The sequence below is a fragment of the Haliaeetus albicilla genome, chromosome 27 (genome assembly GCF_947461875.1).
Source record: "Haliaeetus albicilla chromosome 27, bHalAlb1.1, whole genome shotgun sequence".
NCBI classification, from domain to species: Eukaryota; Metazoa; Chordata; class Aves; order Accipitriformes; family Accipitridae; genus Haliaeetus; species Haliaeetus albicilla.
In genome coordinates this window covers 19272734-19294276 of record NC_091509.1, presented here as the reverse complement: position 1 = coordinate 19294276, position 21543 = coordinate 19272734, and the positions used below count along the sequence as shown (strand labels likewise).

The 21543-nt window shown below is 42.3% G+C and overlaps 1 protein-coding gene across 2 annotated transcripts; it reads left to right on the top strand.

Annotated features, from left to right (window-relative positions):
* The first annotated feature begins 1983 nt into the window (after positions 1–1983).
* Positions 1984–15922, top strand: C27H5orf24 (chromosome 27 C5orf24 homolog). Of its 2 annotated transcripts, XM_069772252.1 has the most exons (3): positions 1988–2134; positions 11196–11625; positions 13519–15922. In XM_069772252.1, exons 2-3 carry the CDS (start codon positions 11199–11201, stop codon positions 13557–13559), a joined length of 468 nt encoding a protein of 155 aa, XP_069628353.1. In that variant the 5' UTR covers positions 1988–2134; positions 11196–11198; the 3' UTR covers positions 13560–15922. The 2 variants fall into 2 exon arrangements, with proteins under 2 accessions (XP_069628352.1, XP_069628353.1); XM_069772251.1 differs by lacking the exon at positions 13519–15922 and having other exon boundaries at positions 1984–2134; positions 11196–13512.
* The last annotated feature ends 5621 nt before the right edge of the window (positions 15923–21543 follow it).

Below are 21543 nucleotides of genomic sequence, written 5' to 3'. Positions count from 1 at the left end.
AGCTGGCTCATCTGGCGTGGGTTTGCCTGGAGCACAATACAGAGCAGTCACACAGAGGCAGCACCCTCATGGAGGCACATCCAGCTCCAAGGTCAAACATTTAGATCTTGCTCTGCCAGTCTGCCGGCAATAGCGTCAACAACAGCCCGATTCAGGTTTCACAGCTTCTTGGGATGGAACCTTTCACTGCTTCACATTACAAGTTCACTCCTCTCTAGTATCTGACCACTTCTGCATGCTGTTGAGATCACGGTTTCTTCTAGATAAATCAGGAGCCTGAGCCCAGCCTGACTTCCATCACCTTCCAAACTAAGATATTAAAAGGAAAATAATGGGATACCAAAGAGGTATCGAACTCTACCACTTTTGGTTGGCAGCAGCATTTCCAGCAAGAGTTAAAAACAGCAGAAAGATGAGGTTTGTAAATAAACTGAATCATTTGCTAAATTAAGCTAAATAAATGCTGCTTTCCCCTGCTGCTTTCTTATATTGCAAGTGAGGATTCCTGCATGCATTAGGAAGCACTGGCAAAAAAAATGAACCATCGTCTTGGCAGGATGTTTCACAGCAATTTTCGGCCTGAAGAGCTCCAAGTATTGTAGAAATGGGGTACCACAGGGTTGGAGTACAGCAGTCAGCTGCCCAAACAACAGCAGAAGAGGAAAATATTTAGAAAAACAGAATTAGCCATTTGTAAAAGCTGCAGTTTCTTTTTTTGCCTGGTCTTTTTTGCTTTTATTTTTTAAGACCTCATCTGAATAACACAGAACATCTTTCAGTCTCTTTCATGTGCCAGTCATTTAAGGACTTGCGTACTCATTTAGACCCTGTGGTTTGAAGGTCTATGTGCTACTGTCTTATCAGTGGCCCAAGGGCGCTATCAGAGGGCAGGAAGGTTTGGATGAATATACAGTGGCACTGATGCTGTTAGCATCATTAACAAACGTGGATAAAAAAAATCTGTTGGTCATAGCCCTCAATAAAGTGGGTTGTCACATTGTTACACTAAAACTGACCTTGACAACAAAAGGTTAGATTGTGAAAAGTGTTGGGCACTTAAAATTCACGTTTCTGTGGGATCTCTTTGGAAATAGTTGGAAGTTGCTGTTCCTGCTCAAAGGTATAAAGTCTTGTTTATAGTGAAGTGCCACTGCGATACTAAACTCTTCAGAACATAGATGGATGAAACGGCAAAATATTTAATAACAGTACTTCATTGTAGCTGGTGCTGCAAAACACCAGTGGCTAATGGTACATGGACTCAACCCTTGTATGATTTACATTGGAAATGGCTGCTGTCTTCATTGCAGTGTAAGAGAACTAACCTAATATGTTATTTTAATACAACCCTAAAGCTTGACTGCAACACATGTACTTTTGGGGCAGAAAATATCACACTCCTCTATCCAAATGAAAGTAATGGAACCACCAAGCATCCTGAATCAGCTTTCATGAACATGCTTAACCATTTATGGTATTTAACATACACAGGACACGTTGTATGGTTTATTTTACTATACAATAGATCAGTGATCTATCCTTGGGAGCCAGACGCAAAGACGAATGTGAATAATGCTGCTATGTGGTGGAGAAGAACAGGAACGACGGCTCAGTGCAAGCGCTCCCCTGCCCTGTCACAAGACGCCCAGGGCGATGGGGACCGCTCGCCTGCACCCGAGGTCGCCGCGCACCATCCCAGCTGCCCTCCTTGCCTGCCCGGCGGCCCTGCCTCCTCCTGTGTGCGAAAGCCAGGTGCCGTCAGGGCGACCGGCCTCACCTCACCCCTCGGCAGCTCCCTGCACGCCTCGCACCTCAGCCCACCGCCCGACCTCCACCTTCCCGCCCGCAGGACAAAATGGCGGCGGGTCCCCCACCCTGAGCGCCTCAGAGGCGGGAGGAGCCCCCCCCCCGCCGCCGGCTCGGCCCCGCCCCGCCCCGCGCGCGCACGCTCGCCGCCCGCGCGCCCCCGCGGCGCGGCCCCCCGCTCGGGAGCGCGCCCCGCCCTCCCTCCCGCCCGCGCCCGCCGCAGCGCCGCTCCCTGCAGCTGCCCGGCGGGGTGTGGGGGAGGCGGCCGCTCGCTCCCGCCCGCCCGCCCGCTCGTCCGCCGCCCTGCAGGCCGCCCCGATCTCCTCAGGTAGGTGCGGGCCGGGGGCCGCGTCCCCCAACCCCTTCTCCGCGCGGTGGGTAAGCGGCGGGCGGGCAAGATGGAGACGCGGCCGGCGGGGGAGGGGAGCGGAGCGGAGCCGAGCTGGAGCTTCGCTCCCCTCCCCTCCCCCGCCGGCCGCGTCCAGCCCCGCCGCTGAGGGGGATCCCCCGGTCTCCTCACGGTGGGGTGTGGGAGGGGGCCGCCTGCGCTCCGTTCCCGGGTACGGGAGCTCGGCCCCGCAGGGCCGCGGGAGGGGAGCTGCGCCATCGCCGCCCCGTCCCGCTGTCCCCCCGCCCGGGCGGGAGGGAGCCGGGCCGTGCCCTGGGCCAAGGCGGGGGGGGGGGGTGGGCCGGGCCCTCTTTCTTGCTGCCCACGCAAGACAGGTGACACGCGAGGCGAGCCCCCTTTCCCCCGCAGTGACCCCAGGCGCGGCTGTGGTGGCAGCTGAGGCGGCGGGCCGGGGCCGGAGGGAGCTGTGCCGCCCCTTTGTCCCCTCAGCTGGCCCTTGGCCTCTTCAGGTGGAGCTGGGGCCTCCTGCTGCGTCCCAGCCTGGTCACTCCGCCGCGCTCAGGAATTATTCCCTTCAGCACCTACAGCTCTTGTGCGTGGGGATAGTGTATATGCAGTGCTTTTTACTTGGATTTCCATTAGCGTGTGGGATCTTAACGCGTACGTACAGTCCATGGATGTCTTTCCTTGGCGTACCTGGGTAGCGGCTGCCTTCGTTCACCTGCACGTCACGGTATCTGGATAGCCTCTGATATGTTCCTTCTGTGCCTCTTTGCGTTCTAGCATAACGTGTGTGAGTGGTGTATTTTCTTGCATATAGATACAGATAGTTTAGTACATCCTTATTCGTGCATAGCCCTTCTGGGGTAATTAATTAGTAAGTAGTTGCACCTTTAATTTGTATGCATTTCTTTCTGGATATCTCTCTAAAGAAAGTAACAGTTGTTTTGATCCACGTGGGTTTTATTTTTGTAAAATGAAAGAGAAGGAGGAACACTGAGTTAATATATTTCTTAAATTATGGTTTATTTCTATTTCAGTCTTCAGATGCCACACTTTCTCTTACAACTTTTTCTTTTTGTCTGTATCTCTATCCTTCAGGTTTTAGATGCAATCTTAAAGAAAAAAAGTCCCACATTTGTCCATTGACCATTGTTGAACAGATTCAACAAGTGGACTTTGTCTTTCTGTGGTCTAGCATAAGTATGCTGCAGTGGCTGTGTTTGGGTGTGTTGACAGGTGCCTGGAGCCTTTTGCACCAGTCCTGTTGCAGAGAAACACCGTGGAAATGCACATCAGGAAGGAGGTGTTTGATCTATCTCTTAAGCTTCAAAACCCTTTTGTGGGAGGAGGCTAGGGAAAGAGGAGAGGGTAGGTGAGAACACCCACTGAGATGAATGAGCACCTCTTACCTCTCCGAGCTATTGTTCTAGACTACATCGAGGTCTGTTCCCTGGGGAGAAGAGCGGGTGGGCGAGAACACCCACAGAGATGAATAAGCATCTTGAGCTCCTCAAAGCCATTGTTCTAGGCTGTGGTGAGGTCTGCTCCTGTTTACCTGGGAATAGCTCCTTGAGGTGAATGGACAATTTCACAAACACTAATAATCCTTTCTTTGTAAAGATCTACCTCTACCTGCTCCGTCATTCATATGCATATTTGGATTGCCTTGAAGTTTGGCAATTACAGAACCACAGAATAATCAGGGTGCAGTTTCACAACCTTAGTTTTCTAAGCCAGTCTATCTGGCCTGATGGCTGCCTTGATTCTGCGCTGCCCCATCCCCAGCTGTGGGCGTTTTCGCCAACCTCCATTCCCTGGTGCTGTGTTTGGGACTTGTCATACCCTTCATTCAGGTCTTTTAAGTCCATTAAGTTGTCAAAGTCATCTTTTTGAGGTCTAGTTAGTTTTTTAAGTAACTGGGACCAATGGCGAGTGGGTCAGTGGCAGCCAGTGGGTAACGTGGCTTAGGCTGACCTGGGGCCTCTGTCTCTGTGCTTCTAATGGAAATGCTTGTTTCTGTTCCTGTCTTGCCTTAATGCCAGCTGACTGCTGCTTTTGCTTTCTTGTTGGTTTAGTTTTCACCTAGGTTAGATCCCTTGTGTTGGTTTGTCCTGCTCTTGCACAATAGTTAGTGTTGGCACAAGGAGTGGGAATGTGGGAGAAGACGAAAGGGCAAGATTGTCCCGTTCAGAAAAAAGGCGGATTCGGAGTGGTTTCTACTGATTATGAAACCAAACTGTCAATTGTGTCAGTGTAACTGGAGGTGCACAGTTAATTAAATCATTGATGTGATCTTCCTTAATTTTTGTGAAGCTATCTTAACCCTCTCAGGTGTTCTGTTTCTCATTATCACATGGTTATATGATCTTAATTTTAGGGTGGGAAGAAGTCAGCTGACATTCTTGCTGATGTTAGCATCTAGTGAAACTCTGCCCTTCGATATGACTTACTTGTCTTTTAAGGTTAGAAAGCCTAACAATTACTTGTTTGCTTGGTTCTGCAATCACATCATGAACGATCCCTAAAAGTTCACAGTTTACTTAACACTTAGCCTAGCTAGCGCCTGACAACATCTAATCTTTGTGAGAGCAGCGCTGATCTCTGTGTTTAATACAAAGCTGGTGTTTAGCCTTTGGAGAGCACTGTTTCTCCAAGGGTGCCTGAGTAGAGAGACTTGAACTCCCAGAGGCAGGGATACACCCAGGTTGCAGCTCTCCAGTAAGGAGCAGGAGTCACAGCCCCTTTGTGAGGGAAGGCTCCCCCTCCGCCTGGCACATCTGGGGAAGAGGAATTTGAAGGGGGTGGGTATATCAGCTCCAAATAACTCTTCCCTTAACTACCATCATGTAAGAAAATGATGCTGGGTCACCGGAGGAATACTTCTAAGTTTTTGTATTGCTTGGGGAACTCTTAATTTCTTAGTCTTTTTGCACTAAGACTAATTGAGAAAGAAACTTTTCAAAATCATGAGACTGCAAATTGAAGAGACAACATAGTGTCATGTAGTAGCTCTAGCAAGTCGCTGCTGTAAATAAATTGTTCTTATATTTGGGCTGTTTTTAATATATTTTATCTAGTGTCGAGAAAAATCATATTACGCAATCAACTGCAGAAAGTGCTTCGTCAGCACAGTTTGGAGAAACTGGTTATCTAGCTTCAGAAGTAGATTAGATTTCAAATGTAGGTTCAGGTGTTACAGTGTATGTTGTGCCACTGATAGGATTTCATAGTTAGTATTTTTAAAATATTTACATTTATGGGAATACTTAAGGTGGGTGCAACATTGTGAAAACAAGTGGTTACAGGTTTTTAAAATTTGGGTAAGGCCCTACTTTAGCAAGAGTTAATGTGGAGAAAAGGAGCTGACAATAAAAGGGACACTTGAAAAACATTTAAATTTACGTAATTCTTTCTTTTAACTGAGTGATGAAAGTATTTCTCACACCAGCTATCCTGAGAGAGAAGAGCAGAACATATACTGTATCTCTGTTGCAATCTTGAAAGGGAAAATATCGCTGCTGCTGCTTAAACTCCCGCCCTGCAAGGAAAATGAGCCCTTTGGTATTCCCCAGGGCCTGCAGGCCCTGCGCTGTTGTATGTGGCATAGAGCATTCTTTATGCAGAGATCTTGAACAGAGCTGGTCCTGTGCTCCACTGCAATGGTTTTAATTGGTAGAAGTGACGTTCAGAGTACTAGTGCAGAAATAATACTTGTAGCTGCTTGTGGTTTTTAGCATGTCATATACTTTTTATGTGTTGGATGATGATGAAAATGTACTTCTACAGCCTCCTACAGCTCCATCAACACTGTTGAAACTATTGCAAGCTCAGCTGTGGAAAACTTCAGAAAAATGAGTGGGTTTTATATACTAACCCTCATTAAAAAAAAATTGTCCCTGTTGGCGATAGGAGTTTACCTTTCCTGGTATTCCATCATTTGAAAAGCTATAATATAGACGTACTTCCAGTTTTGTTCAGACTCAAGCGTGTTTTACCAGAAGTCAAACGCAGTTGCTGAGTCAGGACTGTTCTGGTGCTAACCAGGCTGCAGTTACAGAAAGCAGGCTGGGGTGGGTGAGTCCAGAGCAGTTGCCTGCTTCTTATATTGGAACTGATTATTCTGCTAATGCAGATAATGGATCGCAGGTCCAGTACTCAGTATACAATAGGTAATGAGCAAGTGCCTGTTCTGGGAGCTTGTGTACTTTCTTTGCTCGTGAAAGTTTTCATCTTGTCTATGCTGGCAGCTAAATTCTGCCCATGAAGAAAGCAAAGGGCGTGATGTTTGAAAGCTAAAGACAGCGTCATGTCACAATCCAAGAGGGTGTTCTTATGTAATGTGATGTGAGTAGCTTTGATCTTAAAAATTTTGTGTAGTGAACAAGACACGAATGGGGATTTTCTGCATAGTTTCAAGCCTAGAGAGGGACGGCCCATACCGGTAACAGAAGCCTTAGCAGTTAAAAGCTAGAGCTGTGCAGTATGTTAACCTGTATTTGGGGATACAAGGATGGACTCTCTGTCTGTCCAAAACCTGTAATATCAGTGGAATTAGGTGAAATTTCATAAGTTTCTTGCTGTGTCTGTATTGCCTATAATGTGGTTTCTGTTTGTCGTGTTTTAACCCCAGCTGGTAACTAAGCCCCACACAGCCGCTCGCTCACTCCCCCCACCGGTGGGAGGGGGGAGAGAAGCAGAAGAGTAAACGTGAGAAAACTCGTGGGTTGAGATAAAGACAGTTTAACAGGTAAAGCAAAAGCTGTGCATGCAAGCAAAGCAAGACAAGGAATTCATTCCCCACCGCCCATGAGCAGGCAGGTGTTCAGCCATCTCCAGGAAAGCAGGGCTCCATCACGCCTAACAGTGACTTGGGAAGACAAATGCCATCGCTCCAAACGTCCCCCCCTTCTTCTTCCTCCGGCTTTATATGCTGAGTATGATGTCATATGGTCTGGAATATCCCTTGGGTCAGTTGGGGTCAGCTGTCCTGGCTGTGTCCCCTGCCAACTTCTTGTGCACCCCCAGCCTGCTGGCTGGTGGGGTGGGATGAGAAGCAGAAAAGGTCTTGACTCTGTGTAAGCACTGCTTAGCAATAATGAAAACATCTCTATTATCAACACTGTTTTCAGCACAAATCCAAAACATAGCCCCATACTAGCTACTATGAAGAAAATTAACTCTATCCCAGCCAAAACCAGCACACTGTTTCATCTCCCAGCAGAATAAAGCAAACAATATCAAGCTTGACTCTGAAATACAAAAAAATCCTAACAGCAGCCTCATACGTTGTGTATTGACCGATGCCTGGCTGTCATCTGAGCAAAACAAAACTTCAGACTCACCACGCTGGTGCTAAAGCAGGTTAACTTTGCAGGAGAGTGGCAGTGCAGCTGTACTTTAAAAGGAGGGGTTGTTACAATGCCCAGAAATCCCCCCACAGCAAAGCTTTGTGGGTCCTGGATGGATGGTCCTGTTTCTTTCTTTATTTCTAGCAGCTGTGGGGCTTCTGTGCTTCGTTGCATGGGAAGCTCTAATGCTGCCTCTCTTTTCCCAAAGCTAGCTTATCCAGTTGTGTCCTCCTTTCCCCAGCATTTGTATAGAAATAAATTACCAGATAGAAAAGGATCCATACAGAAAATCCTTTACAGCCACTTTCCAGTAAAAATCTTTTTGAAATATGACTAAATTTTGTTACTACAATGCCTCATCTTAACTATTTGTTTACATAGAAACATTCAACTAGTCAGTTGAATCAGTTTAAAAACTTGATTTAAGTAAACTGTTGCAAATTTCTTTTACATGTCTGCTTACAGGTTTAAAACAAGTAAGTTCAATTTCACTGAAAACTTTTCTGGCCAGTTTTATTTAAGAATGCTCGCACACAAAGTTGTATGTGTTTGGCTCCACAGTTTAGCTACAGTGTGATTTTTAAATTGGTGTAGCTTTGCATTTTATACCAATTCTCATTTATGCTGTATATCTCCCTGCCAAGAAACCTGTTTCCACTCTACAGATAGACTCACTACATTCTTTTATTCCCTGCTGTAATGTGAATGAAGTAAAATTATGCTGGAGATGTCCATGTTAGGGTAATTAAGCTCGATTACAGATTTCCTTTTTAAAACTTTTCAAAAAAAGTCTTAAATCAGAAAACACAATACGAACCTTGGCTACTCCTTGAAATTTTCATGGTTTGATGAAAAACGGTGTGGGGGGGAAGCATTAAAAAAAATCCCATTGGCTGTCTTCCACCAACATTGTGGGGGTTTTTTTTAAGCTTCCTCTTGTAAGAAATTTTAAACAGTTACTGATTTGTATGTCTTTCTTCTTTCATCAATTACAGTGATACTGGCTGTTGCCAGATGGAAGGTAAACTAGCATCAGCCAGGTTTTGTATGTAAAGTTAGTGTTTGTCAAGAGCTCTCAGGGATATTACAGTAGACACAAAACACATGCATATGGTGATGAAGCTCCAACGTTTGGCAGTTACAGCAGGATATATTCACTGTCTAGGAGTACCTGCGATAGTTCTCAGGAAGGATGTAGGAAACCCCCCCTGACTGTAATGAGGAGAAAAAGCAGAGAATAGGAGTGTAACATAGACAGGAACAAGTCTGAGTGGTGGTCGATCTCCTGAGAAATACCAGGGGCCCTCACTTTATTCAGTGCCTTCTCCCTGCTCTGGTGTGTTCTTTGGATACTGGGCAGCTGAACTGATCCTTCTTTGTGGCAGTCGAGCTTGGAGCGGCTTTTTGGGGTGAAGCCAGTGTTCCTGCGTTTAAAGTGAGTACTGAGACAAGAATGCTGCTAACCATTCCAAGTGTCCTCTAGTGTATCAACAAACAGATGAATAGCCTTTCGGAGCCGCTGGGCTTACTCTCTCAGCAGCAGAAGTACAGTATCAGAACCCTTATGTTGGCAATTACGTATCATGAAAAATCTCAGGTATTTTTTGTGATATTGTGGGCCCTATTCTAGTGGGGTTAAAGGAAGGTAACTTTTTTTTTTGACTGCTAATTGTAGAAAACCTTAAGCTTCCTTTTTATTGCTGCACAGAAAAGTCTGTCTGGTCTCTTGACCTGTAGCTTACTTGTTCTTTGCTGAAGTGCAGACTTGCTAATTATTCTTAGTTGTTTCATTTGCTAGTCAACACCTGCAATAACAGTGGTTTCACATTTGTTGCACCGTACCCCCTTCAGCAGACCAGACTTGTAGCGCTCAGATAATCTCTGCTAGAATATTTAAATATTTAAACGATATTGCTATCATAATTTCACTATTTGACATAAAACCATATTTGAGTATTTGCACAAGAGTAATGCATACACTGTAATGCGCATTTGATGAGCCAAGGTAAATTGTAAATTGGGTGTTACTCTGGGAATGTATCCATTGTAATCAGAAGAAAAGGGCACGGGGATTTACTCCTGGGTAAACAGACTGTCTCTGCTGTACGCTTTCTCTCTGGCTGGGAGGAGACATTCATAACTGCCAAATAAATTCAGTAATCAATGGTAGAGTTTAAATTGGGTTGCTGTAGGAGATATTCCAGAGCTACTGCAGGGAAAATACAATAAATCTTCCAGACCTTATCTACTAGAGAAATTTACCACAGGAAGAAATATTTGGTGTCCTAAGCATGACTGTAGGGCGCAGAAGCACTCTGATGTGCCAGGTATTGATTGGCTTAATCTTGTCTTCAGCATGGTTAAATATTACTATCTTAAACTGAGTATTTACAGCTTATTTAAGTTGTAGAAACAGTATAATTGAATGGATGAAAAGATCATGTTGCTCCTTGTGTGCCTTGCTGCCTTCTTATGGTATTGCCACTCTTAAGAAATCTGAGGCAGTATCTGTGCAGTTGGTATTTAGAAGCATTAATCCTAAAAACGTTTCAGAATACTAGTAATATTGTTAGTTGTTGTGATTCTGCCCCAGTACATATGCTGCAGGGATTTGATATGATAGATACAAGCATAACCAGTTTACTTAGAAATAGTTGTTCGTAATTATGATGGTGGCCGTACATGATTTCTAGCAGCTGGACATCAGTTTGTCCATTGGAACAGGGCTTAGCCTACAGTAACATGCAGGTGAGAGTCACCCTTCTGCCATCCTGAAGATAGGGTTTTGATTCTTGTTTAAACAAGTAAACCTCTGTAAACAGAGCACAGCTCAAGTTGTTTTTGTCTAACGAAAAGAGCAGGCTATATAAAACAGTTGATGACCTTGACGGACCACGTTTGTTTTCCAGAATATTTGGAGATGTGTGACAGCGTGCACGTCTGTAACAGGAGTTGTGTTGTTTTTCCCAAAGTTGTTACCTCAGAGTTGGCATTACCAGCAACTTGCACCTGCTCTTTTAACTAGGACAGCAGTGGGTTTTCTGCAGTCTAGTATCTTGTACTTTGTAATAGATTCATTCCGTACGTCTGCTTTCCCAACTATGGCACCATTGTCTTTGCTGAATGCATAACCTGTTTCTTCCTGTCACATTAATTGTGACAAGAAATGACAAAACTGATCAGTGCTTTATTAATTTGCTGCAGTTAAACGAAAAAAAAATCTTCAGGAGCCTGTATCTACTAAATCAAGAGAGTGATAACCATATTTTTCCTTGACTCACAAGCGATGGGTTAATCTTAACAACTAGATGGCTAGAATTTACATGAGATTCAGTTAGAAAGGTTTTGAAACTATGGTGGGTGAGTGTATATTGTATATTTGGTTGCTTAAATGCTCTTGTTTAGTTCTGTAACATACTTCTTCCCCAATTATACCTATCTGAATAATACATGGTTTTAATTGTCATTTTTAACTATGTGTAAAGGTTACAGTGCAAAACCTCAAGCGAAAGCTTAATAAAACTAATATAAAAAAGTAATTTACTGACATCAATACTGTTTATTAAAAATAGACAAAGTAGTTCAGACTAATTTTAAGAAATAGAGGTAGCTTTTGAAAGATTCTCACTTGTGGAACGCTGCAGTATTATTATATATTGATACGTATTTGTCTCTCTTATTTTTGGTAGAAAATGATGCACCCTGTTGCCAGCAGTAATACAGCTTTCTGTGGGACCGGCAAGAGTTCTTGCCTTAACGAAGACAATGTGAGATCTGCCGATCAGTTTGACTTGTATGCCACACAGCAAAGTAAATACAGCCACGCAGTCAGCCACAAACCAATTGCATGCCAGAGACAAGATGCGTTGAATGAATCGCACTTGCAGACCACAAGTGGCAGGAATATAGAGACAAAAGATGAACTAAAGAAAAAGAAAAACCTCAACCGATCTGGTAAACGTGGAAGGCCATCAGGGACCACAAAATCAGCAGGGTACCGAACCAGCACAGGTCGACCCCTGGGGACCACCAAAGCAGCTGGATTTAAGACAAGTCCAGGCAGACCCTTGGGTACAACTAAAGCAGCAGGATACAAAGTCAGCCCAGGCAGACCTCCAGGTAGCATTAAAGCTCTATCACGGCTTGCAAATCTAAGTTATACTTGTGGCAGTGCAGCTTTTCCCTACCCTATGGTGCATAACAGAGGAGTACATGCTGCTGGTGAAACTAGTAGCAAAATCAAACAGCCTAATGAATGAAAGGAGGGAATTAGTAACTCCTTACTAATCTGCTTTACTCTGAATTTTGGCATGTTTCTTGCATTTTGTTGTAGTGTTTGCCTAAGTCTGAGATTCTAGATTTTATTTTTATTCAAATAATGCCATAGGCTACGGGTGCAATTCAGTAACTTTTCAATGTTGAGAAGGTACTGGTTTAAAAAGTTTTTTTGTTGGTTTTAAGTCATAATTTATAAGAAAGTCTGAAGTGATGCATTATGCCTTGGTGTCGATACTTAAGTAATGTCCATGTTTCTAGTTTTACATTCAATTTCTGGTAAATCTAGTTGTGTCGTTATGCATTAAATAATTGAAATAAGAAGGACAGAATTAGCTGGCTGTTGGTTCATGATGTGGCCTATCCCACAATAAGGAACTCGGCCAGATGAGTTCTTACTTGATAAGAAAAAATCGATTAAGAAAGCAGCAAGCTACATTTTCCACTTCTGCAGGAGCTTCTACAGACCTCAAATAGATACTTAAAAACTTAAAAAACAAACAAACAATAAAACCCAACCTTTTTTTAAAGTGCTGATTTCAGGTGGCTTTTGTTTCTGGAGTTGTAGCATTAAGTGAATTTCAACTGATGCTCCAAAAATATTTTTGAAAATATTAAGGAAAACTGAGCATTTGTACAGCACGTTACAGCTTCACAGCGCCTTATTAATACGAGCTAATTTGCCTTTAGGTGATAGCTGTTCTTTTAGTTATGCTGTTACAGGATTCTGCTGTGTAATTTTGAAATGCCTAATAGTATGTATACCAAACCACAAATAATTCTTTGAAATTTGAAATATTTTATAGGAAATTAAGAACTATTCATTCTAGTTACGCACTTGGTTAATATTGAACAGTATGTTCTTAAATCTGTAAATAGCTATTTACACTGGGTTTTGCCTTTAAAATCTGTGCTTAGGTGGCAACAGTTTAATAGCTTTTAAAGTATTAATCTATAATGTTTACAAATTAAACTTTTTAAATATACACTGTTGCCAAGTTTTCAGACTTAGTTTTGCCAGATATTCCTGGAAATACAGTTATTTCATTGTTTGACACTTATACTATATTTAAGTTATGGAAGCTTATATATCTACCAAAGGACGCCATTTTCATGATTTATAAAAGCAAACTGTATACCTGATGCAAACAGGATGCAGTTTACTGCACTGCTAGACCCCAGATATGAAGTAATTCATCTATGCATGCAAGCTGAAAAAAATGTTGTTGGTTAACTATAAATACCTTTCTTGACTCAAACTAAAACCTCCCCTCCTCCCAAAAGAAATGTTCCATTTTTCAACTGGGTGCGTTTAATTTTTTTTTTTTACGTGTGGGAGAGTGTGTGAGTGTGTGTGTAAAACACTTTAATCTAGACTTCAAAAAAATCAGTCCTCAATGTTGCATATTGTTTTTTCTAAATTTATTTCACTGGAATTAATGCTCCCCCCCCCCCCCCCCCCCGAAGAAAGTTTATGTTTAAGTTGTTTCACATATAATATGACATTATGATAAATGTGTAGCTTCAAATATCTGGGGAGGGGGAACATACAGAGTTTGCAGATTTGGGGGAGCATAAAAATTTGGGTTAATTGAGCCTGTGCTGAATGAGTAATGATGCTGATAATTTTTGTTAACATAAATGCTATTCTGGCCTGCTGTCATTTTGATGAGAACTCTTGATTTCAGTGATGACAACTTAAGAAACAGATGTCATGTTTCATACCTTTTTTATCAGGAAAAAAGCAGCAAGCCTTCAGGTGTTCCAGTGATGCCTAACACATATTGAGCTGGACTTTATGCTGTACTTTACAATAGGTGTGTTGAATTGTTTTGGGGGAACTGTGTATGCACTGGCAACTAAGACAATGAACCTCAACTATACTGGATGGCTCCTTAGTCGATAGATGAACTAATGGCAGCTAAACTGCTACTAAAAAATAGTTTCTTCGTGCTGAAGCTATGAAATCCAGTTATACATTCTGTTCCTCAACAAACTCGCAAGTCTGAAATTTAGCAGTCTTTCTCAGAATGATGTAACTTCTGACACATGCAAAATGCTAACATGAGTTAATTCACCCTCAGGATCTGTATTGTATTGGGAATTTTTAATCAGATGATTTTTCAACAAAAGACTGCTTTAAGTCTTTCCTGAACTCAGCTGGGAAAGCAGTCCTCTTCAGCTGAATGTAATAACTGCAGGAGAGTCACACCTCGCTGGCAAGGAACGTGTTGCATGTCACCACTGTACCTTGGAGAAACTCCACTTCTTACCTCCTCCTGTTTATCCTGTTTGCTCCTGTTCGGTTTCTCACTTGTGCATCTACTCAATGGTGCTGTACTGTGTGTCAGGAGATAATGCAGATGTATTGCTGTTCTGCTAGTATAATGAATTTTGTATTCAAGTATGCTGATGAAATAATGAAATCATCTAAGCAATTTCTGTTCATTACAGTGTTTATTAATTATATCAGATGGAATATAATCCCAGTAAAAAACAATTAACGTTGTCAATTGTGAAATGATGAGCATAAAGTAGAAAAGTGTTCAGAGAGTCTGTAATGGGCTGCCTGGCACTCTAGATTTAGCAAGGAGACCAGAAGTGCACTGCTGGGCATTTCCTAATTCTGGTTTATTTTTTCTCTGACTATAGTTTACTGGTGCCATGCAGTGAGGGGAAGAAAAAAGAAGTTAAGAGATTCAAAGTGAACTAGAAGTGGAATTTTCAAATATTTCTGCTTTTCCTATGTATAATCTGCAGAATACATTGTGCTTTTTTTTCCAACACCTTTCTTTCCATGAGAAACACTGAAACAGCATGTTAATGCCTAAACTTTATTAGTACCAATGGGAAAACTGGCCTTTTCCCCCCATAGTATGAAAACGTTACTTGTAAGGTAAATTGCTTATTTTATATTATATATCATAATTCAGCTATTCATAAGCTAGGATCACTGTTGTGTGTTAACACTGTTCAGAAGATCTACATGTCAAGTTTGTTTTTTAATAATTTCTTTTAATTATCAAGTTTCTAACGTCTTATTTATGCACAAATGAAATATATTAGCTTGCTATTATTCCTTAATGATGCTATACAAGTTCACTGTTTAATATACATATAGTAACTACTATTCAGTTTCTGACTAAATTTACTTAAACTTTAAAACCAAATAATTTTGCTACTATAAAGTCTTGCACTGGACATATTCAAGATGCTAGCACCATATTTTGGCAGAAAAAAATCAGATACCATCAGAAGTGGCTGACTTTGATATCAAAGATAGTATTTTTAAAATCAGCAGTTAGCTTTGTCATTAAAGCAATGTTCTTTATATCTTGGATTTAGTTTAAACTAATCAAAATAACTATGTATCAAGAGCCATTGAAGATCTCTGTTCTGAATGAATATATTTTCATTTTGTCTGAAAGATCTTAGAGTTCAGTCAGGACAAAACCAAGCCTTGTCAGTGAAAAGTGATGTGTCTGTGAAAAGAATTACTTGGAACTACAATACACAGAGTAATTCAGATGAGAATTTAACTCCCTCCCCCATTTTTGAAGAGCTTTAAAAGGCAGAGCAATGTGAAGTCATTTGTCCGATGGTTTCATCAGCTGTGACTCTGCTGTTCTTTGTTATATGTATAATAATGTTTCATGCTATCCTTAGAGTTGACAGTTAAAACAGTTGGTAACAATCATAAATACTTCAAATTGCAGACTTCATTTCTGACCACAAAAGAAGTTTATTCTTCTCTATTTTAATGCATATATTTTAACACTGCTTAAATATATTTATGACTTCAGTAGAGACTAGACCTTTCTCCTTGTGATTTTTTTTTTTCCAAATAGAAAAAATCTGTATTCTGAAATTTGAACCACTTTCTGATACTTTAATCTTTCATCATTTGCTTTTCCACAGGTTTACTTTGGGGGAAACAGTAATCTGTTAAATAACTAGTATCAGCACCCCGTCCTCTGCTGTAAAAAGCCTGATTAGATACTGTGTATGTTTCTATGTCCATGAACTTGAGCTACTCGTGTGCAATTATGTGTATGGGAATGGAGTAGTGTTCATGATCTGTATTTACATCATCATATGGATGTATATTTATTAATAAAGTTAATACTTTAAAACCTAACAATTTTTTCTCTGGGCTTTTTTTAATAGCTTCTAAACTCTGGTTGAAGATGCCTGTTGACAGCATTACTAGACCAATAGCCTTAGCCCTTCTCTCTGGTAAATAGAAGTGCTGTTTGTTCTCCTGACGTCTCAGTCATAGTTAAGTGACTTGAACTGGCACTGAAATGTGTTGGTACACCTTGTACAGATTTCACTTAAAATCCAGTGGCTTGTTGTGTTTGTCCCTTGCCTCCCTGAAGCGTAATTGAATCCAACTGCAGTAGATCGAGTGTGTTCATGCCTGTGTGGACTTTAAAATGCACACAGGATTTGTGAGAGTTGGGAGGCTGCTGTGTTGTGTGATTTTTAAATTGAATAAATAAGCCCACCCTTTCAGTATACTTTGCTTTCTGAATTTCAATGTGAGATGTGTATTGCTTGTTAAGGCAAGTCCCATGTATTTGAATTAAGGCAAAAAGCCTGTATGAATTGCAAGGTATCAGAAAATAGAGGAATGTTGATTATTTTTTAATGAATTGAAAATGCTGCTACAGTAACTTAATTGTTCTTACCCTTTCACTCAAATATGAGAAGAGGGGCGGAAAGGAGTTATGGCTCTGTACGTATAAATAGTAAGCTGCTGACTTTTTTCTCCTCTGTTGCACATGAAATCAATTTGAGAGTACCCATAAACTAAACTTTTCATGGAATGGTGGTCATTATTCATTATTCTGTGATGAATAAGATGTATTTATCCCTGTATTCTAGCAATATTCCAAATTATCTTTGTTGGTAACATGTGCTCTGCATACCACCCAACCCCTCTTTTTTTTTTTTTTTTTTCTCTTTTCTTTTCACTACTGAAGTTTTTCAATAACTTTGGGGGAAGGTGAGTAGTCCTACCTACCAGAAGCTGTAATCTAGACTGTGCTTGGTCTGCGTCCTCCCCTTGCTCTCCAGCACCCTCGTTTTCTCTTCCATGTACTTTTGAAGGCCCTGAATACATCTAGGGTTGAAACTTTTTAAATGTCAGTTGTAGTTATTTTGCAGACTTTTAAGTTGCTTTTACCTGAAAAAGACATCTGATGCTTCCCCCCCCCCTTGGTTGGCCATCCTGCTAATTCTAAATATTTGGCCTTCACGGTGACTGGATATGTTCAGAACAGAGTTTGACTACAGTCTGCTACATCCTGGTCTAAAAATCAGTTCCTGGATGTGATTCCTTGAGCGAAATGGATTATTTTCTTGGTTGTAATGAAACCTCAAGTGTTAGATATTAAGTAAGTCATAAATTATATTGTACAAGAATACAGGCTTTTCAGCTCTGTTGGGAGTTGCTGAACTGCTTCCATGGGTGCTGTGTTCTCTGCCATGTAAGGAACTGAATGCTAAAAGTTGCAACGCAGTCTGTTCCCTCGATACACAGCTGGTGTGCGAGGCCAGGTGCTGTTTCTGATGACAGGTCCAATTTATGATTTATTCATGTTGACAGACTAGCAGTGTTGGGGTGTCAGCTATGCTAGCTGGACATCTTGAAGGAGCCTTTAAGATGGTTATATCTTTTAATAATTTCATCTACGTGTATAGTAAGACACCAAGGCTTGCTTAGGGGCTGGACCGGCATTTTTATGCTTTTGTACCTCCGCGGTGTTACCTCTTAAAGTAGCACAAATAGTACAGTGTGAATTAGTGATATCGTACCTGTTAAATATGCCGGCTCAGCAGAGTGTGTTTTTTGGACCAAGACAAATGAAGATTGTTCTTGACAGTTAATCATTTAAAGCTGTAATGCCTAAAGTAAAGGACTGACTCGCTGCCTTGCATTGCATGCTATTTTTATCAGGTTCTGCCTGTGGCTCTGTGTTTATTGTTTAACATTTAAGAGAGAGGTGTGGCCTGACCATACAGAATTGGCAGCCCAAAAGCTACCGCGTTCTGGAGCTGGCTCTCGCCCAGGTTCCCTGCTTGGCCTAGGGATGGCAATGTCTCCTTTTTCCCATCGGTAAAAAGGCAGCAAAAATACCTGCTTATCTTGCAGGGTTGCTGGAAGGAATCATTAGTTAACAACTTTTAACTACTTTGAAGCTGAAAAATGTTGTGGAATTCTTAAGTGTTGTTTAAATTATCTGAGGCAGATAAATCTTCCTGCCTTTCATGTTGTTGTTTTCATACCACAGAAGCTTGTTCTAATTAGTGAAAAAATATCACAATTAGTGCAAGTCTGATTACTTACTTAGAGTAGGCCTTTGAGATATGCATAATACTAAAATGTGTATTTACTGCTTCAAGTGGTTGTATTTTTAAATAGTCAACTGCAGCAACATTGAGAAAACAAAGATTACAAAGTCACACATCCCAAATTTAGGTGTAGGTTTAAGTTGCCTGTGCGATCTCAGCCTGTGCTCCTGACTTCAATGCTTGTCATGTTTTCTTCTACCTCATCTTTGCACTATTGAACACACAGAATGTTGTAGCTGTGAGGATGTTGGGATTATATGTGAGTGGAGACCTCGGTCTTGGAGAAGGTCCTGGCGCTGCCTCTTTGTCCCAGTCCGTGTCCTCTTTCGCTCCTTCTCTTGCCACGTTGCCCAGTGTGACTGAAATCTGAGGAGGGGAGAAGGCCAGCTGCAGAAATCTATGATGCACAAATGACCACCAAGTTTTGGTGTTTATTCATGGGTGCAGCAAAAGACTCGTATTTTGCAAATCCTCCTCTTTGCTAATTCAGATTATTCTGTAGCAAACAGCTTTTCTAATGTGTCCAAGATTTTTGAATAGATGCAAAACAATGTTGGGGTTTTTTTTACTAGACTTTTTCCTGAAAACAGACATTTGGCATTAAAAATCAGAAAAATGTAAGCCGCTGAAAACAGTTTTGCAACAGAACTGGCAGGCATTGTAAGAAATGTGCCTTCTCTGTAATACATAAGCACTGGGATAGTACATTTGTTGTGAGTTAGGTATGATAAAGCCTGACTGTTTATAATTCTTGGGAGTTCATTTGTGTTCCATTAATAGATTACTTATTATAGTCACCATAAAACCCACAATTTTGCACAAACCTTTTGATTTGTGTTATGGTAGGAAGGATACTATGCTAGGATTAAATCCACAGAGGTGTCTCGAATTGGGGTACGCTGCCAGAAAGCTATCTGTTATTTTCAAGGTTTGGAATATCATCCATCACCTGTGTGCGAGATCTGACACCATCCAGGGCTGTGGCAATGGAGACGCTAGACCCTGATGGCACAGAGCTGAGAGCTGGGAACCACATGCAGTCCTTGGCCAGAAGGAAAATTGTTTTCAAGTTGAAAATGCTGTTTTGTCCAAACTCAAAAGATGAGGACAATTGGGAATGGGGCAGCTTTTTCCTGACTTGTCCACATCAGCTTGGATTCCTTACGTGCTTTTGCTTTCAAGCTTGCTTGCTTGGTCTGTATCAGCTGGTCTAATTAAGTCTTTTTCCTCTATGTGCAAACCTCATGTTTTCTATCTTTAGGCTATTATGTCCTCAATATGAATGCTTATGCAAATAGACTTTGAATTAAAAAAATTCAAGAAAATGTGCATTATAAGAAAGGACAGATTTGGAGAAGTGTCCCCTAATAAAATCGGAAGACAAAAATCCCATTTCTGTAATAAAGCTGACACCCATATTCATTTATATACATGTACAGTGTTTTCCTTGCTTTTTTTCAGTGTGTGTATATGGTTCATAATCTCCTAGGTCGTAATTCTCACTTCTTGACAGATGCAGTTTCAGCAAACTCTCATTGTGTGGTGCTGGCAGTTTAAAAAACCACACTAAAAAAGGGGGTATCAGCACTTGAAGTACTGTGTTCATTTTCAAAATGCCCCAAACAGTCCTGAAGCTTCACTATTAAACTGAAAGCAAGAACTAACCCTGTGAGAGGAGGAATATTGTCTCCTAAAAAGAAATACCAGAATACTTATCCTGCCTTTCAGCTTGGGGGCTTTGGTCGATACGCGGATGGACAAGAGCTCATCTTTTCTTTTTAGCTTTAAAAAAATACGCCTTTAGTTTGCAGGCTTTTACCCTTACTCCAGCCTGGCTGTAGGTTAAAATTTAGTTTTCATGTGAAAACTTCCCAAACTGAATCTGTGCTTCTCTATTGTGGGTAGAAGTAGGCAAATCCTTTGGGAGGGAGCTGTGGCTGTTGTGCAGTTCTGGTCACAGCAGGCCCTTAGGGCTGCGATACCGGGTTATAACGAAACACGCTTTGGGAAGGAATTACAGGGTGCGTTTGTGTGCCCTCTTAATTACCCTTCAATCATAACATCCTGTCAAGTCCTCAGGATGACATTTCCCTTGCTGCAAGAATTTTTGACCTGAACTAATTTAAAACAACAGTGAAATGCCTGCTGACCTCCAGCAGTGTTAGCAGACTGAAACTTAGCCCCTGCAGCGTGTCCTGTTACACCGTGTCGTACAGTTGCTGGTGGACTTGGCCCTGGGCTGCGAAAATGGCGTGAAGGAACGTGCGTCACTGCTGAGTCCCCCTGTTCAGCCAAACTGACGAGGAAACATGGTTAAAACCAAACCACTGTGTATTTAATACTGGCAGGGACTGGGACCTGGTCTTATTTGCATTTCCAAAGAGCAAGTTTGACAGAGTTTATTGCAATTCTGTACTCCTAACTTGTAGATGCTGCAGTTTGGTTCCCTGCTATCATGTTGCCTCCTTCCTGACCTTCCCCAAAACCACAAATGCCTCCTTTTGAACAATTAAAATTACCCTGCAAAGGTGAAGCACATTTATAATTCAGGATTGCTTAAAAGCAAGCTGGCACGAGATGGCTCAGTAAAAAGACAGATCAGTAAAAAGACACCTCAGTATCAGGCCTTTGTTGTACTTCATACTCTGTTTCGGTGCTGTCATTGTGTTCTCCTCAGCTGAGCTGACCAACACAAAACAGAGTTCAAGGCGAGACTGGGGTGTGCGCTTTGATACTCTGCGCGCAAGGTCCCCTCTCACACACATGCTAAAATTTCTTTCTAGGGCAGTAAGCAAGAGGTTAAATTCATCTGTTCACACTTGTACCTCTCTGGGCCTCCTGTTCTATTATTAAAAAAATATATATGTATAATTAAAATCCAAACAGCCTGGTACTCTGCAAGTTCAAACAATTCTTGCATGTATTCCACTGAATTTCAGCAGCAGCTGGGGGCGGGGGGGGGCAGCTTGTCAACATGATGTTTCCTTTTCATTTCCTCATTCTGTTTGTCTTGCCCTGCTCTCTGAGCCCTAGCCGGCTTCTGTCCCCTCACCTGAAGATCCTTCGGAGCTGGCAGACGAACGCGGCTCTAGCCATCGTGTCCCTGCCGCTGCGGCCTGCGCTTCCCTCCCTCCCTCCCTCCCTCCCGCCCGGAGGCCTCCCACCACACAAGTACAACCACGGCGAGCGGTCGGAGGAGGTAGAGCGCACGCTGGGCGCAGCTCGCCCTCCCGACAGCAAGCGCCCAGAGCCGGCCACCGAGCAGAACCGCTGCCCCAGCCCCGCCGCCCCCACCGCTACCGCCTCCGCCCCAGCCAAGACAAGATGGCGGCGCGGCGCCTTGGCGGCGCTACGCACGCACGGCAGCGGCGCGCCGGAAGCGGAAGTAGCCCATAGTTCCGGCGG